Here is a 19,883-nt window from a genome sequence, read left to right on the forward strand (position 1 = left end):
CAGTAAGCTTGTCCGTCAGACTTGTGTGGCAGTAGAAGAAACAGGAACGAAGAAGTTTTAAATATCGCGTTTAAAAATCATTGATGCAAGAGGATCCTACAGACACACCATCGTTCGATAGTCGCACGGATTCCTATATGGGAGACACAGAGGAAGGTATCTCTGATCTTGAGAAGCAACTGAGAGAACTGATAAAAAAAGTCTCCAAGTGGATGGAATCCCAATTCGGTTTTACAGAAAGTGCTTTTCGGCTTGCCCTTTATTCATCTTGCATATAACGCTAATCAGTCGCCTAGCGCCAAGTCCGAAGTGACTGGAAAAAATGCGGATGGCTCCAAGAAGGGTAAAGGAACGGACCCGCATAATTACAGACCAATTTCCTTCTTATCGGTTTGCTGCAGAATTATCAACGTAATGTCAGTCGAGTATAATAAACTTCCTCGACACGGAAAAGCTTCTGTCTACAAATCAGAAGGGATTCAGAAAGCATCCTTCTTGCGAAACTCGGCTTGCCCTTTTCTCGCACGATATTTTGTAGACTATACAGACAAAAGTAATGTCCAACAAATGGGTCCCAGCTGGAGATGTGAAAGTCAAGGACAGTCTACTGGAAGAGGTCAGTGAATGTGTCTACCTTGGCCAGGTTATAAATATGAAGGGAGTTAAGGCCAGAAATCTATCGACGCATCAAGCTTGGCTGGCAAGCATTTGGGAAGAATTCAACAGTATTCAGATCAAAAATGCCAGTAAATCTGAAGAAAGCAATATTTGATCAATGCATTCTTCCTGTGATGACGTATGGCTGCGAGACATGGACACTGAACTCATTTACAAAAGGGAAACTTAGGACAGCACAGAGAGCCATGGAGAGATCAATGCTGGGCTATACAAGAAAGGATAGGAAAAGGGCAGATGACATCCGGTCTGCGACGAAGGGTAATGACATTTTAGGTTCCTTGAAATGGCAATGGGTTGGCCACATCGCAAGAAGAAAAGACAACAGATGGACGAAGCTAGCACTGGAGTGGAGTCCGAGAGAGCACCGGAGGCCTAGATGAAGACCACCAGATAGATGGGACAAAGACATCAAGAAGATCGCTGGTAACACCTGGCAGAGAACTGCCCAAGACCGTCCCACTTGGAGAAGACTGCTGAAAGCCTACCTGAATCCACGGCTCGAAGAGGCCACATCATTTAATGATTGAATTGGCTGATGATGATGATGATGATGATGACAGACAGAGCAACAGGCAGATTCCAGGATCCTAGATTTTCGGAAAGCGTTTGATAGAGTGCGGCGCTGTAGACCGTTAGCAAGGGGTCTGACCTTATAGAATAGGTTCCAAGATAAGCGAGTAGCTCCAAGGCTTCTGAAGTAACAGATTCCATTATACTGTATCCGACGGCGTGTGTTCATCACAGACAAGGGTATCGTCGGGAGAGCCCCAAGGAAGTGTCATTGGATAATTCTTGTTCTCTATATGAATAAATAATCTGACGGACAGGGTGAACAGGAATTTGCGGCTGTTTGCTGATGATGCTGTTGTGTACGGACAAATGTTGTCTTTGAGTGACTATAGGCGAATATAAACTGAATATAGGCACGCGTATTCAAATACAACAGGCAGAATACGGCGCTGCCTATATAAGACAACAAGTGTCTGGCGCAGTTGGTACATCGGTTACTGGAACTATAGTGACAGGTTATCAAGATTTAAGTGAGTTTGGACGTGGTGTTATAGTCTGCACACGAGCGGCTTGACACAGCATCTGAGAGGTAGCGATGAAATGGGAATTTTCTCCTACGACCTTTTCATGGGTGTACCGTGAATATCAGGAATCCGGTAAAACAGCAAATCTCCGACATCGCTGCGGCCGGGAAAAGGTCCTGCAAGAACGGGACCAACGACGACTGAAAAGAATCGTTCAACGTGACAGAGGTGCAACCCTTCCGCTAGTTACTGCAGATTTTAATGCTGGGACATTAACAGGTGTCTGCGGGAACCGTTCAACAAAACATCATCAATATGGGCTTTCTGAGGCGAAGGCCCACTAGTGTACTCTTGGTGACTACACGACACAAAGCTTGAAGGCTCACCTTGGCCCATCAACACCGTCATGGACTGTTCATGACTGGAAACATATTGCCTGGTCGGACGAGTCTCGTTTCAAATTGTCTTCAGCAGATGGATGTGTACAGGTATGGAGACAATCTCATGTATCCAAAGACCCGGCATGTGTGCAGGGGACTGTTCAAGCTGGTGGAAGGTCTGTAATGGTGTGGGACGTGTGCAGTTGGAGTGGTATGGGACACCTGGTACGTTTAGATACGACTCTGACAGGTGGCATGTACGTAACCATCGTGTCTGATCACCCGCATCATTTCATGTCCATTGTGTGCGTTCCGACGGACTTGGGCAATTCCAGCAGGACGATGCGACACCCCACACATCCGGAATTGCTACAGAGTGGCTGCAGCAACGCTATTCGGAGTTTGTACACTTCTGCTGGCTATCAAACTCCCCAGACATGAACATTATTGAGTATATTTGTGATGCCATGCCAAAGTGCTGTTCAGAAGAGATCTGCACCCCCTCGTACTCTTACGGATTTATGGACATCCCCACTGGATTCATGGTGTCAGTTCCCTGCGGCACTACTTCAGACATAAGTGGAGTCCATGCCACATCGTGTTGCGGTACTTCTGCATGCCTGCGAGAGCCCTACACGATATAAGGCAGGGGTAGAAGTTTCTTTGGCTCTTCAGTCTATAAAGGGCCCCACAACGCTTGGCCCTTTGAACATTTTGTTCTACGCATTTATCCTCCTGCTGTAGCGTAAAAATAAACAGTATTTAGAGGAAAATTGAAATTGCCAAAGTTCAACTCAGGCTTTACTCGAATATTGTCGATTAGTAATGCAAATCTGGGGGATATAGAAAAAATGAAGAATTTGGCCAAGTGTGAGTAGCGGTCTAGGGGCCATGAACTGATGATCCCATGCAAACTATTGTATCAGACTGGCCCACTGGCCCAGAAATACTAAAAGAAGTGAGCGTGGGACTAAAGTTTAAATACGTGGAGAGGGAAGATTAAATAAAATACTTTTTATTAACTTACTAAAACACGACTACAACTTACATTTTATGTTTGCATACAATAATATTCTATTATGTTTTTGACGGGCAATGAATGCAATGTGAGTTCCAATGGTAAAAAGAATTTTTTTATTTTTTGTGTGACATGATAACCATCTAACAATTTTCATGTTTTTGTGCTGTGAAACTTTACGATTTCCCAAAGTTCATGTTTCTAGGTCAATGGGAAGAACTCCTAAGGTTTTCATGAGGGAATTTACGAGTGTATCGTTTAATTTCAATGACTTAGAACCTTAAATGTTGTACATCGGCAAGGGATCGTACTCCTCAGTATGTGACAAAAAGTTTAAATTGATACATCTACTTATTCCTGAGGAAAAGGGTTCTTAAAAGTTAAACAGACAGATAGACAGACAGACAACATAGCGATCCTATAAAGGTCACGTTTTATAGATTAAGGCACAGAAACCTATAAACAATACAAATTTATCACATAGTGCTAGTAAACGCAATTTCCTAAAAAAGTAAAATTAAAAAAAGCGAAAGAAAAACGTACCAAATATCGCCTTACTACTTCATGGAACATATATAAAATATGTTTCTATTATTCATAAACAACTTAAGACTTTTCAGTAATAACAGAAAACTCTTGTTTCTGATCATGATGAAGGGCGTTCTACTGAGTACAAAATAACAACAACAATTAAATAGTTTTTCAAGTTTCTGCACGTAATCTGTACTTGTATCGAAAGTAAATGGTTTGGTTTCATAAAAGCGCAGAAGTTACACGGTCAACAAATTTTTACCACTTGTAAAATAAATTTATATTTTGTAAAGATATAAAATATACAATGGACTAACACTGAACGATGTGTGATTCTAATTATTTGCAAAAGAAACGAACAAACATATAAAAACAAAGAGAAGACGATAGCTCCTAGTTTCTCCCTCACGCATTCATTTATTTTTCTTTCCATACCAATGGTAGTGTTGTGTACAGCTTCGTACGCAACAGTGGGGAAGGGTGACCACAGGGTGGTGTGGCAACTGTCGTCATAGGAATGGTGGACAGGAGCAGAAATGATTAGCAAACAATATAATGCAACGAACAGAAGACTTACTTAACTTGTATTTCTCCAAGCATACAGAGACTCATTACAAATGAAGCAGCAAGAAAAGAAGAGTCCAGCTATCACAACATCAGCCAAGATGAGACCCCTTCAACTACAGCGTGAACTATCGTATCAGTGCGATGATTCTCCAAGAGCTAATGGGGCTGAGCGACTGCCGGCGGCTGTCTTGTATTGCAACAGCTGAGGGCGCTCGTAATTCAGAGCTGCTGGAAGTGTGGATTGGTTGGTTTGTGGGATTAAAGGGACCAGACTGCGACGGTCATCGGTCCCTTGGAAGTGTGGGTCAGTGGACATGCACCACTGGGTCTGCCAGACCCTGTGCAACTAGTACCAGCATGAGACAGAAACTTACCATGTCGTTACCAACCATGATACACCATGAGGCGGTGGCACTGACACAAGGTACCACAGCTTCCAATTCTACACATAATCCTACCACTTACTACACCATTTTATGTACTATCCCAAAACTACTGAACAGTTGTTATGGTAGAGCGCAATTCCAGGTTTGTACCAGCGCCGAGCGCCATTCGCAGGCAAGACCTGTGTGTGGTGTCAGTCTGTCCAGATAGCACTGTCTGAGCTTGTTTATGTTCCAGTATGGATGGCCTAGGGAGATGTTTCTCATACCGATCTTGTGTGTGTGCAGGGCACCTGCTGTTGTCACAGGGAGCCACACTGGGGACGAAGAGTGTCAGGGTGGTCTGTTGAGATACAATGCAGCTGGCAGCCTCTGAACAGAGCAGCAGGCAGCTGGACACAGTGAAGGAAGAAGTAGTGGAGGATAACAGGGAAGCGGGCTGTTGGACTTACAGTTAACGCTGGGGGCGGTTTGCTGTCAACACTGGGCATTATTGAGGTTTGGAGTAGCAGACAGTACTTTGCTTCATGAATCCAGGGAATGGAGTGCGGCCAGGAGTCTACTTTTGTTAACTGTGATGTGAGTTTGGCTCTGACAGTTAAAGCGAATTGCGGTGGTTCCGATCAGTGCGGTCTTTTAGTGTGTCTTTGTTGGGCAAATTAAATAACCAAGAGATCACAATTTTATAGCTATGGTGAGGACCTGTACGACCTACAGTATTATAGTGGGAAAATTTTATTTTATTGTTGTCTTAGTCAGTGAAATTTTTATCATCCCTTGTTGTATCATACACTGTTTGTTGTTCTCACTTATTGCGCCCAGAACAGTTGAACTGGCGTATTCTACTGCTGAGTCTTGCTCTCTCGGTACTTGCTTGTGTAGTGTTAGCTAGAATGTTGCCTTTTCATTGGGCATATTTAAGGCTATTGTATTCGCTAAAATTGATAATTCTTTTCTCTTGTTCTCCTTCTGCAGTTGTGTTTTAATACACTCCTGGAAATTTAAATAAGAACACCGTGAATTCATTGTCCCAGGAAGGGGAAACTTTATTGACACATTCCTGGGGTCAGATACATCACATGATCACACTGACAGAACCACAGGCACATAGACACAGGCAACAGAGCATGCACAATGTCGGCACTAGTACAGTGTATATCCACCTTTCGCAGCAATGCAGGCTGCTATTCTCCCATGGAGACGATCGTAGAGATGCTGGATGTAGTCCTGTGGAACGGCTTGCCATGCCATTTCCACCTGGCGCCTCAGTTGGACCAGCGTTCGTGCTGGGCGTGCAGACCGCGTGAGACGACGCTTCATCCAGTCCCAAACATGCTCAATGGGGGACAGATCCGTAGATCTTGCTGGCCAGGGTAGTTGACTTACACCTTCTAGAGCACGTTGGGTGGCACGGGATACATGCGGACGTGCATTGTCCTGTTGGAACAGCAAGATCCCTTGCCGGTCTAGGAATGGTAGAACGATGGGTTCGATGACGGTTTGGATGTAGCATGCACTATTCAGTGTCCCCTCGACGATCACCAGTGGTGTATGGCCAGTGTAGGAGATCGCTCCCCACACCATGATGCTGGGTGTTGGCCCTGTGTGCCTCGGTCGTATGCAGTCCTGATTGTGGTGCTCACCTGCACGGCGCCAAACACGCATACGACCATCGTTGGCACCAAGGCAGAAGCGACTCTCATCGCTGAAGACGACACGTCTCCATTCGTCCCTCCATTCACGCCTGTCGCGACACCACTGGAGGCGGGCTGCACGATGTTGGGGCGTGAGCGGAAGACGGCCTAACGGTGTGCGGGACCGTAGCCCAGCTTCATGGAGACGGTTGCGAATGGTCCTCGCCGATACTCCAGGAGCAACAGTGTCCCTAATTTGCTGGGAAGTGGCGGTGCGGTCCCCTACGGCACTGCGTAGGATCCTACGGTCTTGGCGTGCATCCGTGCGTCGCTGTGGTCCGGTCCCAGGTCGACGGGCACGTGCACCTTCCGCCGACCACTGGCGACAACATCGATGTACTGTGGAGACCTCACGCCCCACGTGTTGAGCAAATCGGCGGTACGTCCACCCGGCCTCCCGCATGCCCACTATACGCCCTCGCTCAAAGTCCGTCAACTGCACATACGGTTCACGTCCACGCTGTCGCGGCATGCTACCAGTGTTAAAGACTGCGATGGAGCTCCGTATGCCACGGCAAACTGGCTGACACTGACGGCGGCGGTGCACAAATGCTGCGCAGCTAGCGCCATTCGACGGCCAACACCGCGGTTCCTGGTGTGTCCGCTGTGCCGTGCGTGTGATCATTGCTTGTACAGCCCTCTCGCAGTGTCCGGAGCAAGTATGGTGGGTCTGACACACCGGTGTCAATGTGTTCTTTTTTCCATTTCCAGGAGTGTATTTCTTGTTGTGTAATATTTCTTGCTCCGTTTATTTAAGACTGGTGAAAATATAAGGGACAGATTATATTTTCATATCTTCTGTTATGTTGGATACAAAATTTTGCATTTTAGTAAACTGAGCATTGAATACCTTACTTGTGTCATCTTATTCATGCATTTGCAGTTGTTGAAATTGATTAATAAATATATTTAAATATTATTAAGGACATAAGTTCACGCAACCTCTATACTTTGATTTATCCACAACAGATCCTAACGATGATTGCTTCAATATTTCTACGTATTAAGGCAGTTACAGCTTGTAAATACTTTATAACTGCCTTAATACGTAGAAATATATTGGAGCAGTCATCGTTAATATCTGTGGTGGGTAGATCAACGTATATATATAGGGTGTCCCAGCTATCTTGTCCACCCAAAATATATCTGTAACAATAACAGCTTTTTGAAAACGACTTTCACCGGTAGCAATGTAGGGCTGGGGCCCATGAATGTACATATTTGGAAACATTCTAAAACGAAAGCATGTGTTTTTTAACACAAACTTATGTTTTTTTGAATGGACCTCCTATATTTTTTCTTCAGCAATCCATAGCATGACAAAGCACATAGACAATGGCGTTGATTGCATCGCAATATTCCCATTACATCCCGAGATATTGAGACGCGAAGTTGACGCTTGAAACACCCGACTTGCGCTGCTAGCGCACGTTCTGAGGCTCAGGCTGTCCGTAATCGCGATGTGATTGACAAGTAAGTGTCCCTCTTTATAAGTATGGAGGTGTGATTACACATGTCAATCACATCGCGATTACGGGCAGTATGGGGTTCACGCCTGAGCCTCAGAACGTGCGCTAGCAGCGCAAGTCGGGTGTTTCAAGCGTAAACTTCGCGTTTCAATATCTCGGGATGTAATGGGAATATTGCGATGCAATTGACGCCATTGTGTATGTGCTTTGTCATGCTATGGATTGCTGGAAAAAAAATAGGAGGTCCATTTAAAAAAAACATAAGTTTGTGTTAAAAAACACGTATGCTTTCGTTTTAGAATGTTTCCAAATATGTACATTCATGGGCCCCAGCCCTACATTGATACCGGTGAAAGTCGTTTTCAAAAAGCTGTTATTGTTCCAGAAATATTTTGGGTGGACAAGATAGCTGGGACACTATATATATATATATATATATATATATATATATATATATATATATATATATATATATATATACGTTGATCTATCCACAACAGATCTTAACGATGACTGCTTCAATATATTTCCACGTATTTAGGCAGTTACAGCTTGTAAATACTTTATAAAATGCATGGAACGCAAATTCTGACTTTATTTACGTAATATTCTGACAGGTTTGGGTCATAAACAATGTAACACAGTCCTGTAAGACAAACAAGACATCGTTTTGAATGTAACAACAGAACTATTACTTACATCGAAAAATTAATCTACAGCCAACACTACATATCAAAAGTAAAAGTACCATTCATTTCGAACATTAGACAAATGATACTTGTATGGCGAGCAGCTAACTGAAGAGAACCAGTACGAGACATAGACTGACATTACAGGGCCTGAACTCACAGTAAATAATTCAAAGATCAAGGACAATGAAGATATTACATTCATAGCAGGATAAAGATAACATTAATCATACATCTCGTAACAAAATTGTACTCCTACCAAACATTTCAAGAAGACCAAATAACAAACATTTAGAATTACATTACATAAGGGTTTTTTGCCTTACATAATTAATTACTTTATGGTAACAACATCCTTTGTCATCGTAAAGACTAAAGTGTAACAGTGGTTATACCTGTTCTTATCGTTTCAAATGACAGTGACTGTGATAATTCCTGATTACGTTTGCTGAAAATATTTCAGATACTGGGTTTAATAGTTAGTGTTACTTCACGATCCTTTTTGCTTAAAAAATCTGTAAATTGACTTAATAGCTTTTATTTATGTATGCTAGCAGGACTGGATATTTGCAGTATGTCTAATTAGTTTTATGTTCATCCTGCTTATGAATATAATGTTTTTGAATTCCTTGATCTTGGAAATGTTTACTATGTGTTCTGGCCCTGTAATGCCAGCGTATTTCTTGTGACAGTTCCCTTCTGTTAGTTGCTGTTCACACAGATATCATACTTGTAATGTTTGAGGTGAAAAATACTTACATTTTTGATATGTACATTGGTTGCAGATTAAATTTTCGACGTAAGTAATCGTTCTGCTATTATATTATAAATAATCTTGTGAACTTGTCGGTCATTTCTTTTCGAAATTTTGACATAATTTTCTTACAGGACCACGTACATGGTTTATGACCAAAACTGGTAGGAAAAAATATAAATTAAGTCAGCATTTGTGTGTCATGTATTTTATAAAATGAATATATTTCCCCAGAATTTTCTGCATTCGTCTCGATAGCCACAGGCTGTTGGCTCCGTGCTGTTAGGCGACTGTTGCACTCCTCTAAAGTTTTTTCAACGTGTATTTGGGTCCTGCATTCCCTGGAACTCGAATGTCCTTAGTTCACACTGTGAAAAAGATTTTTCCCCAAATATCAGTAAAAGATTATACCCTCAATTACCTCTCCTCTAGTAAGCACTAATTTGGAATTTGAAGCTTTTATTCTTGCATATTTGAAATTCATACTTCAGCAGGGAAATTAAATAACAGATGTTAATCATCTGTTGTAAAGTTTAGAAAAACTGTAATTACAGTGAATCTGTTAAGTTTTTTTCCTTAAATGTTGGATGGTAACTGAAAAAAATGGTGGCTAACATGGTTCTTTGATACAAGCTTAAGACTGACCACACTAAAAGTGACGACTATACGCCACTTCGCCACCAACCTGTAGAATTAAGTTCAATACACCCAATGAAGATCGGCTCTCGTTTCTATTTCCTTCTAATATACTTTTTTTCCTTTATATTACATCATTTTACATCTAATGGGTTATATATCTATAGCAGAAATGTTCCAACACAAATCAGTAATTCTGTAAATCGAAAGTACACTGTAAGTTTATTTTTATCCTCTTTTCAACAATAATAAAGATTTTTACAATGTGGTATTTAATTCCTTGTTGTTTCTCCTTGGATTGTTGAGCATTACTGCTACTCAGGAACTGGGCATTCTCTCTTCATTTGCTGGCCTTTAAGACTTGCTTCTATCCGTGGAGGACAGGACCATGGTGCTTGACGTAGCCGTAGGGCAGCACTGGCACATAGAGATGGGGGTAGGCAGGCACGGGGCCGTGGATCACGGCATGTGGCAGGGGCTCCAGCAGCACACTGCGTTTCCCTTTCCCCTTGCCACCACCCCCGCCACTTCCACTGCCACCCCCACCACTGCTGCCACCCCCACCACTTCCACTGCCACCTCCGCCACTCTTGCCACCTCCACCACTCCCGCTGCTGCTGCCACCACCACCGCCACCACCACCACCACCGCCACCACTGCTGCCACCACCACTGCTGCCACCGCCACCTGACTGGCCTTTACCTCCGCCACCTCCTTTCCCACTGCCTTTACCTTGAAACATGATGAAGAACACAGGCCACAATTACTTGTCTGGCATAAAACATCGTTTACAATAGAACACTGCAGCTTCTTAATATACATTGTTGGTCATTAAAATCTTAAGTCCACTCCCTACATAACTGAATTATACTTATTGTCCTTATACAGTACGGAAGGAAAAATTGCCGAAATTGTGAAGTTGTAGCTAATTTGGGATACACAGTGAAACAATGATAGCCAAATTTAGGAGGTTATTGCCCATTGAATGAATAGCCACTGTAGATTTCTGCAAACATTTACTTCAGAATTACACTAACTATATGGCACAACATGAGTGCTGCTCAGCTGCGCTACCAAGATCTGATATGTCACTTCAGGGTTATGACTGGGTGGCTACCTGGCACCTGGAATGTCCACACAACAGTGTGCCACATCAGGGCAAATATAAAGAGCAGCCAAAGTGGTTCAAGTTAGTGGATACTGTAGAGGAGACTATCGATTGTGTTGCCGAGGGAAGCATTGTTCTTCAATCACCATCTGCTGATGCAGCCAACAACACGAGTCAGTATCATTTAGTGGCCCTGCACCTAGCACAGTGCCGGCCGAAGTGGCCGAGCAGTTCTAGTCGCTTCAGTCTGGAACCGCGCGACCGCTACGGTCGCAGGTTCGACTCCTGCCTCGGTCATGGATGTGTGTGTTGTCCTTAGGTTAGTTAGGTTTAAGTAGTTCTAAGTTCTAGGGGCCTGATGACAGAAGTCCCATAGTGCTCACAAGGGAACCTCCCCATCGCACCCCCCTCAGATTTAGTTGGAAGTTGGCACAGTGGATAGGCCTTGAAAAACTGAACACAGATCACTCGAGAAAACAGGAAGAAGTTGTGTGGAACTATGAAAAAAATTAGTAAAATATACAAACTGAGTAGTCCATGCGAAGATATGGTTCAAATGGCTCTGAGCACTATGGGACTCAACTGCTGAGGTCATTAGTCCCCTAGAACTTAGAACTAGTTAAACCTAACTAACCTAAGGACATCACAAACATCCATGCCCGAGGCAGGATTCGAACCTGCGACCGTAGCGGTCTTGCGGTTCCAGACTGCAGCGCCTTTAACCGCACGGCCACTTCGGCCGGCCATGCGAAGGTAGGCAACGTCAAGGGCAATGGGACTCTAGGATCGCCATGGTCCCGTGGTTAGCGTGAGTAACTGCGGAACGAGAGGTACCTGGTTCAAATCTTCCCGCAACTGAAAATTTTACTTTCTTCATTTTCGCAAAGTTATGATCTGTCCGTTCGTTCATTGACATCTCTGTTCACTGTAATAAGTTTAGTGTCTGTGTATTGCGACCGCACCGCAAAACCGTGCCATTAGTAAACGAAAGGACGTGCCTCTCCAATTGGAACCGAAAACATTTGATCGCAAGGTCATAGACCAACCGATTCCTCCACAGGAAAACACGTCTGATATATTCTATACGACACTGGTGACGGCATGTGCGTCACATGATAGGAATATGTTGTCGACCCACCTAACTTGTACACTTTGCGAATGGGTAAAAGGATTCTTCTACCTTGCCCGATTTAGGTTTTCATGTGGATGTGGTAATCACTCCCAAAAAAGTGATGAAAACATAAGGGTTTGTCACATAAACTGAAAATAAAAAATTAAACGTTTCACTCGAGGGAAGACTTGAACCGAGGACCTCTCGTTCCGTAGCTGCTCTCGCTAACCACGGGACCACGGCGCTCCTAGAGTCCCATTGACCTTCATGTTGCCTATCTTCGCATGGACTACTCAGTTTGTATATTTTACTAATTTTTTTCATAGTTCCAAAAAACTTCTTCCTGTTTTCTCGATTGATCTGTGTTCAGTTTTTCAAGGCCTATCCACTGTGCCAACTTATAACTAAATCTGAGGGCGGTGCGATGGGGAGGTTCCCTTGTCAGAGCCATTTGAACCATTTGAACCTGGCACAGTGAGCCTGAGGGTCGAGCTGGGATCCTGCTAACCACCTGCCCCCACCCCCCTTGGCCGAGCCACCACCAGCCAGATGGCGAGGGACATAGCTCACTCAGCAGATGACTGCAAGGTAGTTCTGAGCAGGCTAGTTACACCAGCCACCTGGTCTGCGAGCATAAAGCATAGTAAGAAGCTGCTGCAGGGCGGGCTTTCTGGTAAGAACGCTCCTTCCAGGCCAAACTGTTCTCTTTACAGCTGTGCTGGGACCCTGCCCATTGCTGAGGACAATGGATTCAACTCCCATCCTCACTGCTGTGGGTGGAACTCAACCATTGCTGTATCCTGTTCAAATCTAACAAATGATTTGCAATGTGAGCTTTGCTAACTTTTCTCCATACTCCACTGGTAAATTTCAGTCTTGGAGCAAGGAGGTTCGAACAGCCATTCTGACAAGCGAACAGCTGCTGCCACACCCTCCAATATGGTGGATGGAACTTAATTCTGCTGGCTCTGCTACAACAGGGTGAGAAATTTACTGCACAGAGCAACCATGGCCAAACCCATCTGGGTGTAACTGTTCTTTGATGACAGATATACAGATGCCATTACATATTGCATCAGCTCTATGCCAGAGTTCATCATTCATAGAACCATTGTTGTTGTTTTTCTGGTCATCAGTCCAGAGACTGGTCTGATGTAGTTCTACATGCTACTCTATTCTGAGCAAGTCTCTTCATCTCTGAATAACAACTGCAACCTTCATCCTTCTGAATCTGCTTAGTGTATTCATCTCTTGGTCTCCCTCTACGATTTTTACCCTCCACGCTTCACTCCAATACTACAGTGGTGATCCCTTGATGTCTCATAACGTGTCCCACCAATCGATCCCTTCTTTTAGTCAGGCTGTGCCACAAATTTCTCTTCTCCCTAATTCTAATCAGTACCTCCTCGTTAGTTATGTGATCTACCTATCTAATGTTCAGCATTCTTCTGTAGCACCAAATTTCGAAAGCTTCTATTCTCTTCCTGTCTAAACTATTTACAGTCCATGTTTCACTTCCATACATGGCTACGCTCCACACAAATATATTTCGAAAAGACTTCCTGCCACTTAAATCTATGCTCGATGTTAACAAATTTCTCGTATTCAGAAACGCTTTCCTTGCCATAGCCAGTCATTTCTCCTTCGACCATCGCCAGTTATTTTGCTCCCCAAATAGCAAACCTCATTTACTACATTAAGCGTCTCATTTCCTAATCTAATTCCCGCAGCATCACCAGATTTAATTCGACCATATTCCATTATCCTCGTTTTGCTTTTGTTGATGTTCACCTTTTATCCTCCTCTCAAGACTCTGTCCATTCCGTTCAGCTGCTCTTCAGGTCCTTCGCTGTCTCTGACAGAATTCCAATGTCATCGGCGAACCTCAAAGTTTTTATTTCTTCTCCATGGATTTTAATTCCTACTCCGAATTTTTCTTTTGTTTCCTTTATTACTTGCTCAATATACAGATTGAATAACATTGGGGATAGGCTACAACCCTGTCTCATTCCCTTCCCAACCACTGCTTCTCTTTCATGCCCCTCGACACTTATAACCACCATCTGGTTTCTGTACAAGTTGTAAATAGCCTTTTGCTCCCTGTATTTTACCCCTGCCACCTTCAGGATTTGAAAGAGAGTTTTCCAGACGACATTGTTAAAAGCTTTCTCTAAGTCTACATATGCTAGAAACGTAGGTTTGCCTTTCTTTAATCCATCTTCTAAGATAAGTCATAGGTCAGTATTGCCTCGCGTATTCCAACATTTCTACGGAATCCAAACTGATCTTCCCTGAGGTCAGCTTCTACCAGTTTTTCCATTCGTCTGTAAAGAATTCGTGTTAGTATTCTCCAGCCCTGAATCGTTAAAGTGATAGTTCGGTAATTTTAACGCCTACCGACACCTGCTTTGTTTTGAATTGGAATTACTATACTCTTCTTGAAGTCTGGTGGTATTTCTCCTGTCTCATACATCTTGTTCACCAGGTGGTAGTCATGAGTGGCACTCCCAAGATTAATAGTTCTAGTGGAATGTTGTCTACTCCGGGGGCCTTTTTTGGCTTAGATCTCTCAGTGCTCTGTCAAATTGTGCACACAGTATCATTTCTCTCATTTCACCTTCATCTACGTCATCTTCCATTTCCATAATATTTCCCTCAAGTACATCTACCTCGTACAGACCCACTACATACTCCTTCCGCCTTTGTGCTTTCCCTTCTTTGCTTAGGACTGTTTTTCCATCTGACCTATTGATATTCATTCAGGCGGTTTTGTTTTCCGCAAAGGACCCTTTAATTTTCCTGTAGGCAGTAGCTATCTTACCCCTAGTAATATATCCTCCACATGCTTACATTTGCTCTTTAGCCATCCTTGCTTAGCCATTTTACACTTCCTGTCGATCTCATTTTTGAGAGTTTGTATTCCTTTTCGCTTGCTTTGTTTACTGCATTTCATATTTTCTCCTTTCATTAATCCAATATCTCTTCTGCTACCCAAGGATTTCTACTAGGCCTCATCCTCTTTCCTACTTCATCATCTGCTGCCTTCACTATTTCATCTCTAAGCTAACCATTCTTCTTCTATTGTATTTCTTTCCTCCGTATTTGTCAATCGTTCACTGATGGTCTCCCTGAATCTCTCTACAACCTCTGGTTCTTTCATTTTATCCGGGTCCCATCTCCTTACATTGATACCTTTTTGCGCTTTCTTCAGTTTTAATCTACAGTTCTTAACCAATAAATTGTAGTCAGAGGCCACATGTTCTCCTGGAAATGTCTTACAATTTAAAATCTGGTTTCCAAATCTCTGTCTTACAATTATATAACCTATCTGAAATCTTCCACTGTCTCCAGGTCTCCTTCATGTATACAACCTTCTTTTATGATTCTTGAACCAAGTGTTACCTATGATTAAGTTATGCTCTGTGCAAAATTCTACCAGGCGGCTTCGTCTTTCATTCCCTACCGGCATTCCGTATTCACTACTACGTTTCGTTCTCTTCCTTTTCCTATTATCGAATTACAATCACACATGACTATTAAATTTGCGTCTCCCTTAACAACCTGAACAATTTCCTCTATCGTATCATATATTTCTTCATAATCTGCGGAACTGGTAGACATATAAACTTGTACTACTGTTGTAGGCGTGGGCTTCGTGTCTATCTTGGCTACAATAATGCTTTCACTATGTTGTTCGTAGTAGCTTATCCGTGCTCCTATTTTTTATTCATTATTAAACCTACTCCTGCATTACCCCTATTTAATATTGTATTTATAACCCTGTATTCACCTGACCAGAAGTCCTGTTCCTCCTGCCACCGAACTTGACTAATGCACACTGTATCTAATTTTAACCTATCCATTTCCCTTTTTAAATTTTCTAACCTACCTGTCCGATTAAGGGATTTGACATTCCAGGCTCCGATGCGTAGAACGCAAGTTTTCTTTCTACTGATAGCGGATGGTAAGTAAAGGAGGCATACCAGCCTTTTTGCAGCCTATTGGCAGATGTTTCCCGTCGGTTCGAAATGGGATGGCCAAAGCAACAGTCGAACTGCATGTATATCAAGGTGTCTCAGGGCGCAAGGTTGGTTCAAATGGCTCTGAGCACTATGGGACTCAACTGCTGAGGCCATTAGTCCCCTAGAACTTAGAACTAGTTAAACCTAACTAACCTAAGGACATCACAAACATCCATGCCCGAGGCAGGATTCGAACCTGCGACCGTAGCGGTCTTGCGGTTCCAGACTGCAGCGCCTTTAACCGCACGGCCACTTCGGCCGGCTCGCAAGGGCAGTATACTGATACTCCATGATTTTTATGAAAATAAAGCTCTTTTTTACTATTTATAAATACCTCATAGTAAAACAAATCTGTATTGCTCCAGACTAAATCCCCTGAAAATGCCTTAATGTATATGGCGTAATGTGTGGAACATAAATAAATATAGACTGCAGCAAGAAAAAGGCGTTTCAATTTATAAAACGAATAACTAAATAGGTGGTCAGTGGAAAATATGTCAGTGAATTGTCACAGCTATGGAATATGAAACTTTAGTGTAGTTGATATTTACAGCATTGCATTACGATCTGTCAGACTGAAAATCCATTGGAAGCTGTGTACGATAATAATTTTGATCGTAAGAACATATTTCTCTACCAAGTCAGAAAATATGTAATATACGTCCATAGTGTCACCATGATGTCAGTTGACAACATAGCGAAGTGTAATATGATCTAGAAACACAATTAATCTATTTTTTACACTTGGTGGTTGTTTTAGCTAAACAGGCATCTTGTGACATAGATATTCATTGTTAGGTTGCAGCCACAATAATTGTTAATCGTACAAAATTGTTTAATATTTAGTGTAAGGAACTACTGTATTAACGCTGCCATCTCATCATGGACATCAGGGTTGGAAGATGGCTGTATAAATAAATACTATCCAAGTATAAATAAAAAGCTGTATAAGCTGTCTGAAGAACAGTTATAAAACAAACATACTGAAAATTATATTTGTGATTTTCTTCAGTAAGGATTTTTAGTTCGATTATTTCGTTAAGGAAATAAAAATGTAAATTTTTCACTAATGACAATGTTACTTAAACGGTTACTAACAATCAGTACTTGAAATTACGAAATGGCTGAGTATTTCACTGCATGTCGTCCCTGTTACGTGCCGCCACGCAACACTCACCTCCTGCGTCCACCAACACCACAACCACAGCAGCCACCAGCAGGACCGACACCTGTCACACGGGAAGAGGATTCATTATACACAAGTGACACGTCTCTCCAGAAACCACAGTATCAGTAATGGCTACTACTAGTCTACAGAGCAAGGTGGTGTTATATAGGAAATCTCAAAGACGACAAAGTCCTAGTACGATTTAATGCCAAAAAAACAAGTAGGATACAAGTTCATATTAATAAGAGTAAAGACATATAATATAATTTAGTAATAAATAAAGCGTAGGCAACAGCTGTAGCAAGCCGTTCTCCCCCAAAACAGTCTAGAACAGTTTCAGAGGGTGCTACTGCAGGACCATTTGTAGCATCTATCATTCAAATTTTGGGAATTCGTAAGTTGTTTACCAACAGAAGCACTGCAATAGCATTGCAATTACGATTTTTATTAATACTTTCGTCTTCATACAATTCCACATTGTGTGCCACTAAACAACTCTTCAAGAGAAAATTATTTACAGGGAACACACTACAGGGATTGATTGTAATATAATACTATGAGCGTTCCAGGGCAAGAAAGTTCACACAAGAGATCTTGAATAGGAATGATGCTAGTACACAGGGCCAGTTGCCACCCGTTTACACTAGCATTGTTGACACGGCAAGATACTTTCTACATTGTTAACACCAATCAATATGCTCTCCTGTACCATATTAAGCTACATATCTTGAATGACATTTTCACCCTGTAGCGGAGTGTGCGCTGACATGAAACTTCCTGGCAGATTAAAACTCTGTGCCGGACCGAGACTCGAACTCGGGACCTTTACCTTTCGTGGACAAGTCTCTGTCCGGCACACAGTTTAAATCTGCCAGGAAGTTTCATACCTATAAATCTTACTGGGTGACAAAAAGTAGCAGGAACGACAATAATAAGTCGCTTAACAAAACTGCGAATGACACACCAGTGACTTAACTGAAAGGATTCTCCTGTCTAGTTAGCAGGATTATTATAGAGCTTCAGCTTTTTGTATTATCTCCACCAAAAGCAAATAATACACATACGACTGTGTGTAAAGAGAAAATTCAGTACAAATAAATCACTGTGTAGGAAAGATTTATTATTGTATAATTACATACAAAGAATTTAATCCTGTACGTCATCCTTTCAAGTCATTTGTCTTTTTTTTAGTGCACATCATTTGTTTCATTTATTTTCATTTATTATTCTGTGTTCTCCCTTCTCTTGGCGCTCAACTGTTCGGATGCAAATATCATTTGATGAATTCTAATTTGATACTAGGGACATAGTTATTCAAATATTTTTAAAGAGATTTATTGACAAACTCATTTTCTTTAATATGTGATATCATTTGTATCAGATTATATCAGTTCCACAAATTGTTGTGACAGGGATGTTTAGTGGCTAAAACGACTGTGCATCAGCCGAGCACCTTCGTTAATAATTTTTTTCATTTTTCACAAACAAATTGTTTTCATACAGAATGAACTCCAGTTATATTAACATTTCATTTCATCAGAATTATAATAGGGCTGCCTGCTAGTAGCCTAGCTGCGAGTGAGCTAATGATGTGACTGCACCCACGTGGGCAGCATTGTAAGAACCATCCTTCGGCACCTAAGATTAGTCAACTTGGGGCCGGAAGAAGCAATAGGTGTGATTAGTGGGGAAGGAGTTGGGGGTGAAAATGTCTACAACATTAAAATCAGATTACAGAGGATGTTGGATGCAGCAGATACATCTCTCTTTGTATCATCAGTCTTCTGAGTGGTTTGATGAGGCCCATCACGAATTCCTCTAGTCTGCCAACCTCTTCATGTCATAGTAGCACTTGCGCTCTACGACCTCAGTTATTTGACAGATATAGTCCAATCTCTGTCTTCCCTTGAGGTTTTTAGCCTGTGCAGCCCTCTAGACCATGGGAGCTATTCCTTGTTGTCTTAACACATGTCCTATCACCCTGCCGTCCTTCTTATCAATATTTTCCACACGTTCGCTCCACACTTCCTTCCCTCGGCCATTGTTTCGAGTACCTCCTCATTTCTCATGTATCAAAGCATCAAATTTTCAACACCCTCTTGTAGCACCACATCTCAAGCACTTTGATTATCTTCTTTCCTACAGTTCCCACAGCCCATGACTCACTTCCTTACAACGTAGACTAGGGTGACAATAGTCATGTGACACCTCTTAAAACGTGTCGATCCTCCTTTTGCCTGACACAGTGCAGCAACTAGTGGCATGGTCACAAGTCGTTGGAAGTTCCCTGCTGCCTCTATGGCCGTCTATAATCGCGAAGGTGTTGCCGGTGCAGGATTTTTTGTACAGACTGACCTCTAGATTATGTCTCATTAATGTTGGAGCAGGCAAAAAAGAATACGAACTTCTCAAAAATGATATCGACAGGAAGTGCAAAATGGCTAAGCAGGGATGGCTAGAGGACAAATGTAAGGATGTAGAGGCTTTTCTCACTAGGGGTAAGATAGATACTGCCTACAGGAAAATTAAAGAGACCTTTGGAGAAAGGAGAGCCACTTGCATGAATATCAAGAGCTTTGATGGAAACCCAGTTCTAAGCAAAGAAGGGAAAGCAGAAAGGTGGAAGCAGTATATAGAGGAT

General features: G+C 42.4%; 1 protein-coding gene across 1 annotated transcript in view; it reads right to left on the reverse strand.

Moving 5' to 3' along the window:
* Positions 1 to 10,036: 10,036 nt before the first annotated feature.
* The window catches only part of LOC126424631 (serine, glycine, tyrosine and glutamine-rich protein-like), a 33,896-nt gene continuing 24,049 nt past the window's right edge, over positions 10,037 to 19,883 (reverse strand). The window contains exons 2-3 of the mRNA XM_050087365.1: positions 17,252 to 17,303; positions 10,037 to 10,565 (exon numbers count right to left, since the gene is read on the reverse strand). Of these exons, the coding sequence (XP_049943322.1) occupies positions 10,201 to 10,565; positions 17,252 to 17,303 (417 nt within the window). The 3' untranslated portion in view covers positions 10,037 to 10,200. The remainder of the gene's footprint in view (positions 10,566 to 17,251; positions 17,304 to 19,883) is intronic.

The sequence above is a fragment of the Schistocerca serialis genome, chromosome 10 (assembly GCF_023864345.2).
Source record: "Schistocerca serialis cubense isolate TAMUIC-IGC-003099 chromosome 10, iqSchSeri2.2, whole genome shotgun sequence".
Lineage (NCBI taxonomy): Eukaryota > Metazoa > Arthropoda > Insecta > Orthoptera > Acrididae > Schistocerca > Schistocerca serialis.